This window comes from Oncorhynchus masou, chromosome 12 (genome assembly GCF_036934945.1).
Source record: "Oncorhynchus masou masou isolate Uvic2021 chromosome 12, UVic_Omas_1.1, whole genome shotgun sequence".
NCBI classification, from domain to species: Eukaryota; Metazoa; Chordata; class Actinopteri; order Salmoniformes; family Salmonidae; genus Oncorhynchus; species Oncorhynchus masou.
Window position 1 is genome coordinate 54,092,756 of NC_088223.1, and position 19,770 is coordinate 54,112,525.

General features: G+C 42.8%; 2 protein-coding genes across 4 annotated transcripts in view; both read right to left on the reverse strand.

Moving 5' to 3' along the window:
* Positions 1 to 19,770, reverse strand: part of LOC135550436 (bcl2-associated agonist of cell death-like) — a 339,230-nt gene that overhangs the window by 143,475 nt on the left and 175,985 nt on the right. The window lies entirely within an intron of this gene.
* LOC135550424 (pyruvate carboxylase, mitochondrial-like) overlaps positions 1 to 19,770 on the reverse strand; it is a 92,897-nt gene that overhangs the window by 51,330 nt on the left and 21,797 nt on the right. For all 3 annotated transcript variants that reach the window (XM_064981216.1, XM_064981215.1, XM_064981217.1), the window contains exons 8-9: positions 18,837 to 18,955; positions 6,475 to 6,637 (exon numbers count right to left, since the gene is read on the reverse strand). In XM_064981216.1, the coding sequence (XP_064837288.1) occupies positions 6,475 to 6,637; positions 18,837 to 18,955 (282 nt within the window). The remainder of the gene's footprint in view (positions 1 to 6,474; positions 6,638 to 18,836; positions 18,956 to 19,770) is intronic.

The window sequence follows — 19,770 nt, forward strand, 5'->3', positions numbered from 1 at the left end:
CATCTTTTTATGCATCCTCGGCCTTCTGGTTGTATGATTTTGGGATCTACTGTCCAACAACTGTCCCAGAGTCTGTTTGGAATAGGCTATTTATTTCTCGCACAGAACGACAAGCTGACCAACAGAATAGATTCGATTGACAGGCTAGTGATTTTGCTGTCGATTACTCATCTTGTGGGCTGAGAAAAAAATTGTAATGTGGAATGTTCTAACATCTTCGAAATGTACATCCGAATTCGCTAAGAAGGACGCCATAATCCAAAACGTGATTTCTGTCATTCAGAGCACCGTGGGGTGGACGCCAAAATCCGGTTTCGCACCCAGTGCACATGGGTCGGGTACATTTTTCAAAATGTCTGGTAAATGAAAATGCTGCCAGTCAAATGTCTGGGGCCACATTTTCCTAACGGAAACCCTGCTCTCCCCACTACGCACTTTAAACGGATCCAACAAATCCCAGTGACATTGCAGCGATGCACCACAGCTGCAGTCAGGCAATTAAGACATCAGGAAAAGGACTCTCATCCCCCGTCCTGCTCAGAGGCACACAGAGACACAAAGACCTATTCACTCCATGGACACCCCTTATGAGACTTGTAACCTACATGGCAGTTGAAAGTGACATTATTAATAATTCAAGGTTTAGGCAGGAAAGAAACCGCAGACAGCAGCTCTCTAGATGCTGCAAAAACATACACAACCTGACATTCCCCAGTTGGAGACAACAAGTAGACAGAACAAATGCACATTCACAAATGTTCTCACACACACACACACACACACGAAGACTAATGAGTCTGGGATGCGCGCCTGGGAGACTAGAGCAGTATCAAATATGACCCATTAATTAGATTGGATCTCAGAGGAAACATGGTGGCGAAGCGGGGAGAGGAAGGCGGTTAGGAACCATTGATCCCTGGAACACGCAGCAGTACGGGGTCAGTGGTCATACAGAAATACTGCAAATATGACACACAATCACATTAGGCTGGACATTAGAGACACTCAGAGGTGGTGTAGTGCTGTGGTTTGGGGGTCAGGGTTGTGGATGGGGGCAAGGTTAGGGGGAGGCAACGCGTAGGAGAGACTCATCAAGAGCCAACAAGCACTGTTCGGAGAGGGGAATAAGGGAGGGCAGGATAGAAGACAAATTGAACAGGAGAGAGAAGGACAGAAACAGCAGAAGGGATTACACCATGAAGAGACGAGAGCGTAAAACAATTGTCTGAAAACAAACCAGGGTGGGAAGAGAGAAAGGCAGAGTGGGATGGAATTGAATTGCATGAGAAAAGAAAATGTCAAGCAGAGGGAGAAGTGTGCAGCGAGGGAAACCTAAAAATAAAAAAATAAAACGTAACTTGTTTAAAACTAAAAATGCATCAGAGAGGAGGAAGATGGTGAAAGAGGGAGAGAGCGAAGGAGGTGGAGGTGAAAAAAAGGAAAGAGGGAAATGAAGTGAGAGTGGACGGAGATAAGGGAAGAAAACCAAATTATTTCAGGAGACCAAAACAAAATTGAAAATTAGAAAACGCAAACCGGAGTAGACAAGGATAGGGGGAGGGATGAATAATGGAAACCACCCGAAAATGGGGAGAACGTGGGTAAACAGAGGATGAAAAGAGGAGACTTTTATTACCTATAAAATACAGTGGTGCAGAGGCACATTTTTCATGAGGAATAGAATGTCCATCATAATTACAGTGAATTGGTTTCTATTAGGCGTAGGACAAGGGGCGAGGGGGGGGTGCGGCACAATGATATTCATTTCAAAGTATCAGCAAATGGGACATTTTCAATTTCATTTGGGGCAGCAGGGACAGATTTAGTTTCTGAGAGGTTATTTTACAGGGCCTGCAACAGATGGGGCTCTCCATCGATGAACAACATTGGTACGAGTGCCTGTCTGAATAGGGAAGCCTATACAGGTTTAATATGTACTACAGTACCTCATAAGAAACAGAAAAAGGTACTATACAGCTGGTTCTAAATTCAAAGGAAATATGAACCAGGGTATTACATTGGACAGGTCTGTTAAACACTCTTTTAAAAATCAAGCTAGTCTGGTTTGTTCATGTTAACACATAACGCAAAAAAATGAAATACTTAGTAGTGATGAAGGACAACACAGAATAGTAAACAGACATCAAGTAGAATAATAAATACAAATGCTAGAGTGTGAAAGAATGGAAGGCAAACATGGGAGATCGTGGTAAGCGTCAGCCCCAGCAGGAGACTGAAAAGAGGCAAGCGTGAAGAGGCATGAATTGAGTGGATTCAGGAATGTAGTGGGTTCAGGAATTCAGTGGATGGGTGTAAGGCATTATTTCAAAACCTTACATTTCATTCCATTGGCCATGAACCGCAAGTCAATGGATGACTGTGTGGCTCAGTCGGTAGAGCATGGCGCTTGCAACGCCAAGCGTCGTGGGTTCGATTCCCGCTGGGGCCACCCATATGTAAAAGTAGTGGCCCCAGCCGACTTGTAAGTCGCTTTGGACAAAAGCGTCTGCTAAATGGGATAGATATATATATAAGAAGAAGTGAACTCATCAGTATAGAAGAGAGTGAACGGCTCTTTAAAATGAGCTATAAAAAAAAAACGTTATAGTCACAGGAGGCTGCTGATGGGAGGACGGCTCATAATAAATGTCTGGAACAGAGCGAATGGAACAGCATCAAACACATGGAAACCATGTGTTTGATGTATTTGACACCATTCCATATATTTCCGCTCCAACCGTTACCAAGAGCCCGTCCTCCCCAATTAAAGGTGCCCTCAACCTCCTGTGCTATAAATACAAATTATTCAATCCCCCCCCCCCTTCAGCTTTCATTAACACTGTATAAAATGTAGTCGTGGACTGATTCAATTCCTCCTCCCCCTACCTTCCAACCTACACCACAATAGTCCCTGCACGCACTGAGTTGGAAGGCCACAAATGGCAACTGAGAAAGCAGGGACAAGAAACATCCATCTCCTCGCTCAGTGACAGTATCAATATTGCAGTAGAAACAGCCAAACAAACTTGAGGAGGACATGCCTTTTTCAAATCCATAAATGTTCAAATACATCCATTTCAAATCTCACCCCAATGCAGTAGTTTGAGGTCAGCTGTTCCCACACTTCTGAGTGGGGAACAACAGAGGCAGTAGAACAATAGAGAGACGGACTGTACAACGGGATATGTGAAACCCCTCTGGGAATATTGAACGTGGCTGAGATTCGCAGTCCAGAGCTGCCTTCTTTATCTAATGCCAGGTCGCCATGTCATTAAAGCCAGCATGGCTATACTTTGGTTACAGGTGAGATTGCCCAACTAACCACAGGGAAGAGAAACGCTGAGCAAGATTCAAGTGTTTCAAAAGGCTTATTTCCCTGGTTTGACCATTTTTTTCTTTCTTTTTTTTGGGGGGGGGGGGGGGGGGGTGTCTAGCTACTTGAGCACAGAAAATATACTCACTTTGTGAACCTTTAAAAGAACAATTCTGCTATTCCAAGAATTTGATGAGTTAGTCATTTGAAAAGTTAAGATTATGAATACAATTTACCTGCCTGTATAAGTTAGTCTGAGCAGGAGTCATCAGAACCGATATAGACTGGTTCCCTGGAAACTGCCCTGCTCAGTACAGTTGCTTAAGTATTCATCCCCCTAATGGATAAAGAGAACAGGACAGGTACTAATACATATTTAGCAGTGGAGGGAGCTGGGGACGTCTCACTGTGCTGAGAGTGGGGTGTGGCTGGGATGGGACGCAGTCCTAAATTAACTGAATACGTAAAGCATGCATCGAAATGAATACATGAAGCATATGAATCATCCTAGTCTAGTCAGTCCACAATACAACACATGAAAGTAGTAGTATTCTTTATTCTACAGTGAGTCACTTCATGTGGAAGCTAGTCTGCAGACCATGCCAGTTTCTGCTACAAAAACCTAAGAGAACAATAACCAGACTACCCAATAAGACAGATCACACCAGAGAGCCTAGAAAGCTAGCCACCACAAACATCCTTTGCCTGTTTATAGAATGCCTGCGAGTTGTCCTGTTCCCTGCTCGGAATTCACAAGTATGTGTTCCATTTTACGTTGTCTCGCCTTGGGAATATCCGGGCACTTTCACAAATGATGATTTTGTTAACATGGGGGCAACACAGAGCTTAATACAGAATACTAATGTAATCGTGGGCTTTGCCTTTATTCCCTGGGCCATCTGAAAACCACATAAAAACAAAAATGGCACCACTGGCTCAAAGATTTGCCGTGAGAGCGGTGAAAGGCAACAAATAACAAAACATGGAAGTCTTCATGGACCAATTCAGCAAAACTGTTACTCAACGTGTACAACCTTGACTTTTGTTTAGCATTCTCAGATGCAAGCCCAACTGAATTCAAATGTCTCCATGATATTGGCCTTGGGAATACCTGCACGAAGAGTCGCATATGCATGGAGTTTAGATAATGGCTAATCGGATTTATAAAGAGAGTTTATTGGTGCCCCCCCCCGCACCTCTCCAGTAGAATGGGAGTCGCCCATTCCAAACAGTCTGGAATGTCTCAGCTCAACATTCACCATGCTACGGTTGTTGTTCAGGAACATAATGAGGAGGATGGCAACGACAACGCAGTGATCACAATAACGACGCTGGTCAATTTCTTGGTACACTGATACTGAACATTTCCTTGACAGTCTGCTTAAAGTAGGCAGAGGTAATTCTGTTGTTTTCATGTGCAGTTTTTTCATATACCACCTGCCCAGTTAGTGAACAGAATACAAAAACATATCGACTGATGTCAAAATAATTCAAAGGAACCGTTGACAAGCTAACAAAGTAAACTGATCCAATGCCAGTGATTACCTATTGAACCGATGACAAGTATTAACGCTTCTCTTCCCTACCTACTAAATGACTGCTCCTACTCGCCCTGCATATCTGAATCCCATCCATTAGGAGTTGCATCCTCATTCATCATTGTGTCTTCAAATTAGCTTCTGAAGAAGAAACACGGGAGGAGAAAGCCTGGAGCTAAACCTGCGCCCCTCCCTCTTCCCCAGTCTTTACTAGATGTCACATTCATACGTTGCTTACAAGTGGGGGGGGGGGGTTCCATTATTTTTTTTGCACAAACATTCTCCTTCTCTCGTAATGTCTGGGAAAGCAGAGAAGAAAAAAATAAGTTGCCACTTGTCATTCAGACAAACCCCGAGGAGAGAGGGAAGTGTAGAGAACCAGTCTGTAGTGTGTACCTCATCTACTATCCTGTCCCTGGACAACACCGAAACATTCCTCCTGCATTTCACCCTTCTGGCTCCACTCTACACCTATTTACTCACATCCATAATGCATCAGGTTGTCAATATTGATGCTCTACCCCATCACCTGCTGCATCTCTCATGGACAATAACAACGGCCGCATTACAATGCCTTTCAATTAGAGGTAAGGTAAAAGACCGACACAGAGACAGAGACCGTTCCAAATCCCACAGGGTGCATTGAGAAAAAGAAGAAAACTTTCATAACTTCTGATACATCTTTAACGCTCAGAACTGTGGAACGAGAACTTAGTATCACTTTCTCAGCACCTTGATGCAGAACTTGTTTACACAGACTGCCTGCACTGGGTACTTGATGTCATAGTCCTCTGTAGCTCAGTTGGTAGAGCCTTTGGGCGTGCAACACCAAGAGTGGGTTCGATTCCCCGGAGCACCCATACGTAAAATGTATGCACGCATGTCTAAGTTGCTTTGGATAAAAAAAGTGTCTGCTAAATGACATATTATTATTATTCTTTTTTAAATATGTATTATGGAGAATTGCCTTCTTATGGAAGGGAAAACCATCAAGCGTTCCCAATTTTCTGAGGAAAGAGCTAAGAATTTGCAAATTGTCTCAGCAATTAAGGGCACGTGGTTATCAAATACCACAAGATAGTTTTGGAGCAGTATTTCCGTATCTTCCTTTAAGCTTGGAAATTTACTGGATATATGTGCTCAGATGGACTGCCCTCAGGGATCTGAGCACATCTGAGGCTGAACTCTTAATGCATTAGGAAAAAACCCAGCTCCTTAGTGTGAATCAGAGACCGGGTAGACGACCAGACTAAACAGACAATCTACAGCTGGAACAGACTGGGCAGATTCAGGGCCTACATGTCAAACAACCGGGGAATATCAATATTTGTTCCATTATTTATTTCAAAACGCAACTCATCCCCAACAATCATTCAGACCAGAGGGCTCCTGTGGGAACAGGGTCGGTACGCCAAGTCTAGAGCATTAACTAAATAAACACTCAACTACAGAACCCTAAATGGACATGCATAAGTAGAGCTATGAGGGTTGTTTCCTGGGAAATAGTTCTGTCGGGGCTCATGGGTCAGGAAACCTTCTGGCCCTACATGGAGGGAGAGACTGCGCCTCATTATAACTGAGTGGCAGTCTGCAGGGAGGGGGGAGGGGGGGGCTGTTGCTTACCTCAAGCCGTCCAGTGTCAGGCTGGAAGCCACGGGCAGGGTCCTCTGTGGTCACCCGGCATTGGATGGCGAAGCCATTTATCCGGATCTTATCCTGCTTCAGGCCCAGCTCTGGCAGGCTACGCCCCTCACACACGTGCAGCTGAGCATGAACCAGGTCCACACTGACAGGAAGAGGTCGGGGAGAGTAGAAAGAGAGAATTTTACTGTCTGAATTGACAAGGAAAACACAAGAAAATGCACCCGGTTGTGCATAATGTTCCAACTCTGGTATGTCTACAGGAGTTACCAGTTCAGAATCTTTTTTATCTTGCTACCCATGACAAACTTCAGATACCTTGTGTGAAATTCCCCTACACGATACACAAGCAGTGTGGTGACATTCACAACTGATGTGAAGATGAGAGTTCACAAAGCAATATCTATTGCCATTTTAAAACGTGATGTTAGGTTGATGACACGCCTTCAGTGCACTTGAAAAATAGACCTGAGAGATGGGGAGGGAAAAGGGGGGGGCGGGGGGTTCAGAGGGGAACAGAGCGCATAAAAGGTATTCAGGGTAAGGAAAGATAACTGACACTTTGCTCCACTGTGACCACAGCCAACAATCCAGAAGGAGCTGGAACTAGTTTCTGTTCAGTCACGGATGGAGAGGAATTTAAATCTGATGCGTCACGATACTATGAGAGCAAAAAACTATAAACCAAAAACCCTATTGCTGTTGACTTTTACAGAAACATCTGTCCATTTAGCAAATCTAATTATGAAAAAAGGTTGGTAGAAAATCTATTTAATGGTAATTCAAACTCAAAGCTCCACGCCACATGAGGGAATGTTTTTGTAATGGCTCGTAGGCAAATCTCAACAAATCCAAGTCAATGATATCACTTTTGTCTACCGCTCACTGAATGACTAACATATACATGTGCATGTCTGTGCCTCCAGGCTGAGGGAACACTTTTTCTTACCAATAAAAAGGAAGGGACAGAGTTGTACTTGCATTAAATATTAAACATCAATTTAAGGAACAAAGTGTCTGGGCAGGAGTTTTTTGTTGCATCAATGGATTGAAACATTTTGGCTGGTGGTGACAAATACTTGATGAAGAGTCACACACAAAGGCAAAATGTTCAGCGATGAAACACAGAATCTCAGGCCATGGAGTAGGTTGGACGCTGCTTATGTCTGAGAGACGGAATATCGTCTAAACTGACAGAAACAATTGCAGAAACAACTGGGCAGGCTGAGAATAAGCAACTGTGTAGCTTGAAAACCGACATTCATTTTATACTTCCATCACTTACTGTACACCATTATTTCTCCACCTTCTCCCGCTCGGCAGACGACTTTGTCAACCACTTCGGGGAAGAAAGGTTGACGACATCCGTTCCTCATTCACTCTCAGCCTACTGAGCCCATAACAAAAACGACCTACTCCTTGACCTCTTTCGATTGTTAACGGTCGATCCAAAACAGGATTGCTCGCCACCAAACAATACATTTGATGTTGAAAATGCACTTAGAAAAAATATGTCTAAAAGGGCTTTTCTACAAGTAAGGTCAAACGGAAGTGTTCATTGTTAAGACAATTGCATGTAATTGTGAAATTCTATCATTTGGTGGGTGGAACGTTACATATTTGACATATTAGCTGACATTCTTGTAGCCGTGTTCACGTTCTCTATACTGCGCTTTAAAAATGTGTGCCCAGTCAAAAATGTAAATTTTAAGAAGATATTTACTACGACATGAAATTAAAAGTAAGTGGCTGCATTTCAAACTTGATTAACAGAAAACAAAGATATCAAGAGGCACAGGATCATCTGGTGAAAATCACTGGGGGGGGAAGCAGCTTCTGCCTCTTATTTTAATTCTTGACTCGTTTTCTCATTTAGTATTTACACGGACTAAGACAGTGTTACCAAGGTCTCAGTAAGACATAATGACAAATCGAGGCAGTAATCCCTTCCAATTGAATCTACGGGTCATTTTGTCATATTGGATTAACCCAACTGTTCTCCCCACTTTCTCTACCTCCAAGACAATTAGTCAAAAAAAGAAAAAAAAGGGCCCTTCACACCTAGGTGCGAAACCATGTGATCTCACAGGAATAGAAAAGTTAAAATAAAAATTAAATACAAAGAGGCTTTATTGCCATGGGGAACATGTTTACATTGCCAAAGCAAGTGAAATAAACTAAAAAGTGAGAAACAAAAAAAACAAGAAACATAATTTGACAGTAAATATCGCGCTCAAAAAGGTTTCAAAAAGAGACATCAAGTGTTATATTATCAGCTATATACAGTGTTTAAGCAATATGCAAATAGTTGGAGTACGACTAGTAGGAGAAGAAAGAAATAAGTTGAATTTACAATGGTTTGTTTGTACTCCACTGGATGCCCTTTTCTCATGGCAACGGGCCACACATCTCGATGGTGTGATTGCACTGTTGGAGTACAGCTTGAAATATACATATTCATGTTAGCAGACAGAGCTTACTGATTACTTAACATGTTCAAAGCATGTGAATGTAGATAGAAAGATAGATCAATACAGTTGAAGTATTATTATTTAGTAGCAATGCCTTTAAATAGTTTAACTTGGGGAAACGTTTCAGGTAGCCTTACACAAGCTTCCCACAATAAATTGGGTGACCTTTGGCCCATTCCTCCTGACAGAGCGCTGTAACTGAGTCCGGTTTGTAGGCCTCCACGCTTTTTCAATTCTGCCCACAAATGTTCTATAGGATTTTGTGATGGCCACTCCAATACCTTGACTTTGTCGTCCTTAAGCCATTCTGCCACAACTTTGGAAGTATGCTTGGGGTCATTGCCCATTTGGAAGACCCATTTGCAACCAAGCTTTAACTTCCCGACTGAAGTCTTGAGATGTTGCTTCATTATATCCACATAATTGTCCTCCCTCATGATGCCATCTATTTTGTGAAGTGCACCAGTCCCTCCTGCAGCAAAGCACCCCCACAACACGATGCTGCGACCCCCGTGCTTCACAGTTGGGACGGTGTTCTTAGGCTTGCAAGCCTCCCCCTTTTCCCTCCAAACTTAACGATGGTCATTACGGCTAAACAGTTTAATTTTTGTTTTATCAGACCAGAGGACATTTCTCCAAAAAGTACGATCTTTGTCCCCATGTGCAGTTGAAAACAGCAGTCAGGCTTTTTTTTAAATGGTGGTTTTGGAGCAGTGGCTTCTTCCTTGCTGAGTGGCCTTTCAGGTTATGTCGATATAGGACTCGATTTACTGTGGATATAGATACTTTTGTACCGGTTTACTATAGCATCTTCACAAGGTTCTTTGCTGTTGTTCTGGGATCGATTTACACTTTTAGCACCAAAGTATGCTCATCTCTAGGAAACCGTGTTCCCATGGTGTTTATACTTGTTTATCTGTACAAACAATAGTATGCGTGGTACCTTCAGGTGTTTGGAAATTGCTCCCAAGGATGAACCAGAATTGTGGAGGTCAACAATTTGTTTTCTGATGTCTTGGCTGATTTCTTTTGATTTTACCATGATGTCAAGCAAAGAGGCACTAAGTTTGAAGGTATGCCTTAACATCCACAGGTACACCTCCAATTGACTCAAATTATGTCAATTATCATATTCTGGAATTTCCCAAGCTATTTAAAAAGGCACAGTCAACTTAGTGTATGTAAACTTCTGACCCACTGGAATTGTGATACAGTGAATTATCTGTCTGTAAACAATTGTTGGAACAATTATTTGTGTCATGCAAAGTAGATGTCCTAACCGACTTGCCAAAACTATAGTTTGTTAACAAGACATTTGTGGAGTGGTTGAAAAACACATTTTAATGACTCCAACCTAAGTTTATGTAAACTTCAACTGTGTGTATGTATGCATGTATGTATTTAGTCAGCCACCAATTGTGCAAGTTCTCCCACTTAAAAAGATGAGGCCTGTAATTTTCCTCATAGGTTCACTTCAGCTATGACAGACAAAATGAGAATAAATAAAATCCAGAAAATCACATTGTAGGATTTTTAGTGAATTTATTTGTCAATTATGGTGGAAAATAAGTATTTATTCACCTACTAACAAGCAAGATTTCTGGCTCTCACAGACCTGTAACTTCTTTAAGAAGTTACAGGTCCTCCACTCGTTACTTGTATTAATGGAAAAATCCCAGAACCACACGGGGGACCTAGTGAATGACCTGCAGAGAGCTGGGACAAAAGTAACAAAGCCTACCATCAGTAACACACTATGCCGCCAGGGACTCAAATCCTGCAATGCCAGACGTGTCCCCCTGCTTAAACCAGTACATGTCCAGGCCCGTCTGAAGTTTGCTAGAGAGCATTTGGATGATCCAGAAGAAGATTAGAAGAATGTCATATGGTCAGATGAAACCAAAATATAACTTTTTGTTAACTCAACTCGTCGTGTTTGGAGGACAAAGAATGCTGAGTTGCATCCAAAGAACACCATACCTACTGTGAAGCATGCGGGTGGAAACATCATGCTTTGGGGCTGTTTTTCTGCAAAGGGACCAGGACGACTGATCCGTGTAAAGGAAAGAATGAATGAGGCCATGTATCGTGAGATTTTGAGTGAAAACCTCCTTCCATCAGCAAGGCCATTGAAGATGAAATGTGGCTGGGTCTTTCAGCATGACAATGATCCCAAACACCGCCCGGGCAACAAAGGAGTGGCTTCGTAAGAAGCATTTCAAGGTCCTGGAGTGGCCTAGCCAGTCTCCAGATCTCAACCCCATAGAAAATCTTTGGAGGGAGTTGAAAGTCCGTGTTGCCCAGCAACATCCCCAAAACATCACTGCTCTACAGGAGATCTGCATGGAGGAATGGGCCAAAATACCAGCAAGTGTGTGAAAACCTTGTGAAGACTTACAGAAAATGGTTTGACCTCTGTTATATACCCTTTGTTGGCAATGACAAAGTATTGAGATAAGTATTTGGTCAATAACAACAGTTTTCCACCATAATTTGCAAATAAATTCATAAAAAATCCTACAATGTGATTTTCTGGATTTTTTCTGTCATTGTTGAAGTGTACCTATGATGCAAATTACAGGCCTCATCTTTTTAAGTGGGAGAACTTGCACATTTGGTGGCTGACTAAATATTTTTTTTGCCACACTGTATGTGTATGTATGTATGTATGTATGTATGTATGTGTATGTGTGTGTGTGTGTGTGTGTTACTGAGTGACCTGGAAAGTTACTGAGAAAAGGAGACATGCAGAAAGTTCATATTCTGTTCAAATATGTTATTGTGGAATATGAAATGTTCTTAAGGAGGGAGACAAAAGGGCAAGTCTTGTGTCAGTTCTTCATATGGCAGACCAGTTGCTGAGGAACCACAACCATGAGGGATGTGGAACTCAACTGGAGATAAGGTCAACTGTTGAAGTGAAAAGACACTGCTGGGAGCGGGTCTCCCCGAAGACCAATCTGATTTACAGTCCTCTCACACTCACAAATTCCATGCCCATGCGGGTCCTGGACTATAAGAGGAACATAGTCAGAAACACACTAACAGAGGACAGTGCATCTTAAACACGCAAGGAGATGACTCCGCCTAGTTCAAAGGTATAATATAAATAAAAGAAAGAAAATGTGCTTGTGGGACTTGTATGTTGTCTTTCCAGCTGTATCACCCAGTGAGTGAATAAACTGAGCTTTTTCCTAGTCATCCATTTGAGTTTTTACTCTGTTTTTTTCAGAACCTAACAGCACACTGCAGTCTTTTGCCTAACAGATACGGGAATTGATCAATGTTTGATTTGTTTTCAAATTCTTTGTGTTGTCTGTGGGAAATATGCATCTCTAAAGTAGTCATACATTTTGCACGAGTTTAGTAAGCTAAGCAGTTTCTCTCCCTCTCAATAATTATTCTCCTGGATCTGTCTCTGCTTTGGGCCCAGCAGCTCAGCTACTTCTCAAAAGGAGGTAAAGAACCTCCATCTTAGCACACCTAGCAAGGGCCTTGGCTTTTCATGGCAAGAAGTAGTAACTGATAAGTTAGGGAAAGAGCAGGCTCCTACCTGCAATTTAGTAAATTTCTAATTGGGGCTGAAGAACCTAAGTACAAGCAGTTTAGGTGAAGACTTAAAGAGCTAACATTCAAGGAGAAGTCACTTCAGAGCACAGCCTTTGCAACTCAAGGCAGGGTCAAAAGACAAAGCAACCAGGAACACAATCCGAGGAGAGGAAAGGAGAACGCCACAAGCACAACAACTTCGGACCAAAGGACACACGGCCACTTTGAGCAGATTGAGTATGACATTTAAATGTTCATAATGTCAAGGTCTTTAAATCTCATCTTTCATTTTATTTCATCATCATTGTTTTGTACATATTTTGATTAGTGACATTAAAATGTTGATGGTATAAAATAATTACGTTCTTGTTATTCTGGTAAAGTTATTAAAAAAATTGCTAAGTCAGGTCTTCTCTGAAGATAAAATGTTTTCCAATAAAGGACTGGCACCTAGATTTCATAATTTATAGTAATAATAAATATATATATATATAAAACACACAAATCCATGCTTTTTTTGATTGATCTCTTATCTTACTCCTATACCCAGAGAACACTAGACTGAAACTCTTGATTTCAGTCCCAAACTCTCTTAGGGTGGCAGGATGAAAGAAAAGGGGTGGAAAATACCCAGAAAATATAAGAGGAGGAGGACAGAGGAGAAGGAGACAGAGAAGAGGGAGACAGAGGAGAGGCAGAGGAGACTGCATTGCACAAAACCAAAGATGTGATATGAGCTGGAAGCAGAGGGAGTGAAGGAGGGGGGGAGAGAGGGAGACATGAGGGGGGATTAATATATTCAGTGTGATTTCTTATTCCACTTTAATTGCTGATGCCAGGCAGCGTATGTAGCTCTGGTGTGGATGTGCTGGAAAATTCTGCACCTCTCCCTCCGAACAAACCAAAATCCTTCCACTGAAAGCCTCTCCACTTTAACCCATTTTTATTTGAATAAGATCCAGGTCTTTGAACCAGCCCCCAAAAACACCAATCCGTTGACAAGCTTTCCTCATCCTTGTGTGTCAGTTTAGTAGTCTTCTCTACCCTCGTCTACCAGTCCCACATTCTTAATTTCTTGCAGAATAGTCAAACAAATATGCAGCTGCAATCTAGCCACAACTCAGTGATTAGAAACCCATTACAGGGTCAGTGACAGAGCCTACACTGAGCTGTAAACACACACACACACACACACACACACACACACACACAAAGAGAGAGAGAGAGAGAATTGAATTAAGGGAGAGGAGTGGGAAGAAGAATTGGAATGGCGCAAATGCTGAGAGAATTGAGGTCTGCCTGTCTTAACTGAATTTATAGAAGGGAAATCACAACACAACAATGACCTCCACCCAAAGTATATGGGCTCCATACCACAGGATACTGTTCCTAAAGCCCGTTTCAAGAGGAGGCATTATATCACAGTAATGTAAGAAGATATTGTGAATGCACCAAAAATGATTTGATCTACACTGACTGAAATGCATTAGTCTTCATGTGAAAGGAGGAAAAAAAGGATGTTGTGAGACTGGAGAGGTTGCAGAATCCAAGGAGTGAACACATTACGATGACATGGGCCATTTCCAGTGATTCCCAATACCACGCAGTAGGGGTCCTTAATTGGTCTTAATCACTGGGATCAATGACAAGCCATGATACAGGCAGAGGCAGACAGCCAAAAACAGAGGCGTAATAGCCTACCAACCGGAGAACTATATACAGACCAGAGAATTCAACACGTAGTCGGAGGAGAACTTAGCCAGTGGCTAGGGCTATGGCATGAATGTCCCTTTGGCGACTAAGACTCAATTGCATTACAGTCATGTGCCTATCCAGAGACAATCACTCAGAGCAGTGCGCCAGCGGAATGCCAATTGCAGTCTGACAGATTCAATTTAATACGACAAGATGGCCATTTAGAACGAATGAACCTACATTCCTTCCACATGACTACAGAAGTCTCTGCCAGGTGCACAGAAGAAAAGTCATACATATCAATCTGTGCGTGAGTCAATGTGTACGTGCACACACACAAAATAAGACTTAAAAAAAGACGCAGCATCGCATTCATCCCTCCTGAATGATTACTTTGGCTGCATCTGATAAGTGCACAAGCCATGGCTATTGTCAGTTGTTTGAACTCTGAATGCATGAGATGGGTGAGATTAGGCATTTTAATCGTCTCAAGTAGAAACTCCAAACGACATAGCGCTGCGCGACATGATTCGTGGACTAGGATTCTGGTTCTGAAAGTAGAACTCAGACAGTATAGACGGATTCATATGGGAAGGAAAATTGGTAAGAGCATCACGTCCTAAACTATCTGCTACATCAGTCCATTTACTTCATAATTCCAGGACTTCTAGAGGGTTCCTTCTGCTTTGGCACAGCATATGAATCCTATAGTCCTTCACTGGTCAATTAGAAACACGTATTTAAGTGTCAACTATTTTTCTTAGAACCACTCAAATGGACACAAAACAATCATCTGTACACAAACTAAAATAAATCAAGTTGAGTGGATAAAAGGGACAATCGGGCACTTCTTAAAGAAAGTCTCTGTGGCAGGATTTGGCGCAAGCATTTACATTATTGTTACTTGAATTTTTTTCCACAATTTATTATTTTTCATCAGGGCCTGACTTCTGTCCAAAAAAAATAAAAGATCCCTAATTTCATTGTATAACCCACAGTAAAGCAAGGCATACGGGTACATAGACGTTTATCTCGGGGAGTGTTTGTGTATCGACCAGTCTCAATAGCAAGACTGGCCAGTCCACATCAACATTTTACAAAACACCTTCAATATTGCTTGGATAAAACAGTACGGCTAAGGTTCTGTCCCAAAAGTGCATTTACAAAAAGCCTGTAGGGTGTCCAGCTTGTTACTTTCAGGTTTGTTTATCCGTTTGGTACCACTTTAGTTTTGCTCTCCAAAAGTGCTGACTCAAAAGCACCATGGCCATTTCCAGTATACGCACTGCCAGTATCGGTGAGCTGAGTCATACCAGTGTTGAAAAAAAGCTTAGACATAATATAACATTTTCCTTTGCAGTTGTAACACCACAAGTCCATTAAAAACATGTTTACATTGACATTCATTTGGCATGCTGCAAAAATCACTTCCATTTAAAAAAAGAAACAGCCTCTGGTGATTCATAGAGTTTCAGACAATATTGTCTTCAATAGGGCATGCATTTACCCACACCGAGGTAAAATCTGCAGGCATGGTTAAAAACTGCATTAACCCAGGTATAATTTGTGCCCCCATACTGCTGAAGCATAAATAATAACAGGTAGCACCAACGAATCCAACAGTTTAGCATAACATTTAAAAAAGGTTAGCGTTACTCTTTGCAATGATTGCACCGAGGACACGATTTGTGTGTCATCCACTCCCAACAGGATAGAAATGCGTCACCATAGGTGGAAGGTGATCCCTCAGAAAGGCTGTGTATTTACTGGCGTTTACCTTGCCCTCTCAGGGATTCAGTGGACCTTACTCTTGAAAGTTGTAAATCGTACAATGCACAAGGTGCAATTTCAAAATTGGGTAGTGCATCATCAGTTCCTCTTGTTAGTCATTTCATATCTTAGCTATTTTTTAAATTTATATATATATATATAAATAAAAATGTAGTGACCTCACCTGGTTTAAAGGGTGTCTCTAGAGACAAAACCTCTCATCGTCACTCAATGCCTAGACTTACCTCCACTGTACTCACATCCTACCATACCCTTGTCTTTACATTATGCCTTGAATCGATTCTTCTGTGCCCAGAAACGTGCTCCTTTTACGCTCTGCTACAAACGTACTAGACAACCAGTTCTTATAGCCTTTAGCCATACCCTTATCCTACTCCTCTGGTGATGTAGAGGTTAATCCAGGCCCTGCAGCGCTTAACTCCACTCCCCAGGCGCTCTCATTTGTTGATTTCTGTAACCATAAACCCGGATGTCCTAGCCGTGTCTGAATCCTGGCTTGGGAAGGCCACCAAAAATCCTGAAATTTCCATCTCTAACTATAACATTTTCCGACAAGATAGAACTGCCAAAGGGGGCAGAGTTGCAATCTAATGCAAAGATAGGCTGCAGAGTTCTGTCATACTATCCAGGCCTGGACACCATATGTGAATTGATTGCCCCCCCATCTATCTTCAGAACCTGTACTGTTCGGTGACCTAATCTGGGACATGTGTAACACCCTGGCCATCCTACCATCTCAACTAGATGACCTCAATCTCACACAAATTATCAATGAACCTACCAGGTACAACCCCAAATCCGTAAACACGGGCACCCTCATAGATATGATCCTGACCAACCTGCCCTCTAAATACACCTCTGCTGTTTACAACCAGGATCACAGAGATCACTGCCTCATTGCCTGCGTCTGTAATGGGTCTGTAATGCAGTCAAACAATCACCGTCAAACGCTCCCCATAACACTTCAACGAGCAGGCCTTTCTAGTCAACCTGGCCCGGGTATCCTGGAAGGATATTGACCTCATTCCATCAGTAGAGGATGCCTGGTTATTCTTTTAAAAGTGCTTTCCTCACCATCTTAGAGTAAGCATGCCCCATTCAAAAAAATAGAACCTGGAACAGATATAGCCCTTAATTCACTCCAGACCTAACTGCCCTTGAGCAGCACAAAAACATCCTGTGGCGTAATGCATTAGTATCGAATAACCCCCCCCCCCCCACTTTTCAGGCTAGTCAGGAACCAATATACACCGGCAGTTAGGAAAGCAAAGGCTAGCTTTTTCAAACAGAAATTTGCATCCTGTAACACAAACTCCAAAAAGTTCTGGGACACTGTAAAGTCCATGGAGAATAAGAGCACCTCCTCCCAGCTGCCCAATGCACTGAGGCTAGGAAACACTGTCACCACCAATAAATCCACGATAATTGAGAATTTCAAGAAGCATTTTTCTACGGCTGGTCATGCTTTCCACTTGGCTACCCCTACCCCGGTCAATAGCTCTGCACCACCCACAGCAAATTGCCCAAGCCTCCTACACCAAAATCCAGATAGCTGATGTTCTGAAAGAGCTGCAAAATCTGGACTCTTTCTAAAATTATCTGCTGCAATTGTTGCAACCCCTATTACTAGCCTGTTCAACCCCTCTTCCGTATCGCCTGAGATCCCCAAAGATAGGAAAACTGCTGCGGTCATCCACCTTTTCAAAAGGGGGAGACAGTCTAGACCCAAATTGTTACAGACCTATATCTATCCTACCCTGCCTTTGTAATGTCTTCGAAAGCCAAGTTAACAAACAGATCACCGACCATCTCGAAACCCACCATACCTTCTCCGCTATGCAATCTGGTTTCCGAGCTGGTCATGGGTGCACCTCAGCCACGCTCAAAGGTCCTAAACGATATCATAACCGCCATCGATAAGAGACATTACTGTGCAGCCGTATTCGTCGACCTGGCCAAGGCTTGACTCTGTCAATCACCACATTCTTATCGGCAGACTCAACAGCCTTGGTTTCTCAAAATGACTGCCTCGCCTGGTTCACCAACTACTTCTCAGAGTTCAGTGTGTCTAATCGGAGGGCCTGTTGTCGGGAAATCTGGGGGTACCACAGGGTTCAATTCTCGGGCCGACTCTTTTCTCTGTATACATCAATGACGTCGCTCTCGCTGCTGGTGATTCTCTGATCCACCTTTACGCAGACGACACCATTCTGTATACTTCTGGCCCTTCTTTGGACACTGTGTTAACTAAACTCCAGACAAGCTTCAATGCCATACAACTCTCTTTCCGTGGCCTCCAACTGCTCTTAAATGCAAGGAAAACTAAATGCATGCTCTTCAACCCGATCGCGGCCCACACCCGCCCGCCCGTCCAGAGCATCACTACTCTGGGCGGTTCTGACTAAGAATATGTGAACAACTAGAAATACCTAGGTGTCTGTACAGCTTACCTCAAATAGCCTGTACCCCTGCACACTGCCTTAGTACCGGTGCCCCCTGTATATAGCATCGCTATTGTTATTGTGTTACTTTTTATTTTAGCCTACTTGGTAAATATTTTCTTCTTCTTGAACAGCACTTTAGGTCAAGGGCTTGTAAGTAAGCATTTCACGGTTAAGTCTACACTTGTCGTACTCGGCGCATGTGGCAAATAAAGTCTGATCTGATTTGACAGAGAACACAGACTTATAGGTTGTCAGAGGTGACATGGTAATGCCAGGTAACGGTCGTGACTCACTCCGTGATCTGCCAGGTAACGGTCGTGACTCACTCCGTGATCTGCCAGGTAACGGCTGTAAGACTGACTCCGTGATCTGCCCGGTAACGGCTGTGACTCACTCCGTGATCTGCTCGGTAACGGTGTGCTCCACCTGCAGGCGGGAGTTGACCTCGATGAAGTAGTGCCTTCCATGTTTATCCACCAGGAACTCCACCGTGCCAGCGTTCTCATAGCCCACCTGTACACACAGACAGATCCAATTAGATACATACCTTTACTAGGCTACTTCAAACTTGAGGACATCAAGAATGTCACAGTTATACAAGGGGGGTATTCAAGTACTCCATTTTTCTTAAGTGCTTTATTGCTCACATTCCATGACTTTAAATGAACCTTTAACTAGGAAAGTCAGAACAAATTCTTATTTTACAATAACAGCCTTCCCTGGTCAAACCCTCCCCGAACGACACTGGGCCAATTATGCGCCGACCTATGGGACTCCCGATCACGGCCTGTTGTGATCCATCCCGGGATCAAACCAGGGTCTGTAGTGACGCCTCTTGCACTGAGATGGCGTGCCTTAGACCGCTGCGCCACTCAGAAACCCACTATTGTCCAATATAGTGCATACAGTCAGATTTCCTCCATGGGCAGCCCTATACAAAGTAAGTTATTTGTAGAAGGCACATTCTCATATTCTGAATTCTATTTGAAGAGATTACAAGTTCTGGTTTCAAAAAGTTAAAATGATCTTGATAAAAAGATGCATAACGAATTAACCACTCACAAACCCAAATTGTAGATCTGAATATCTTACAGAACACAACTAAATCTTCTAAAATGGGGAAGCGACAAGACTGACAGCTAATAGCTACAAAAGGAAGATAGCGTGTGATATCCCAGGCTGTGATTATAGTTATGAACGTCCGTGCCGTCTGTAAGAATGACAGCCCTACTACAGCTCAGGCACGGAGGCCCCAGGAAATCATTTATCAGACCATTTCTCCCTCCACATCGCTGCGGGGGCTTGAGATTGCGACGGCCAAAATTCAC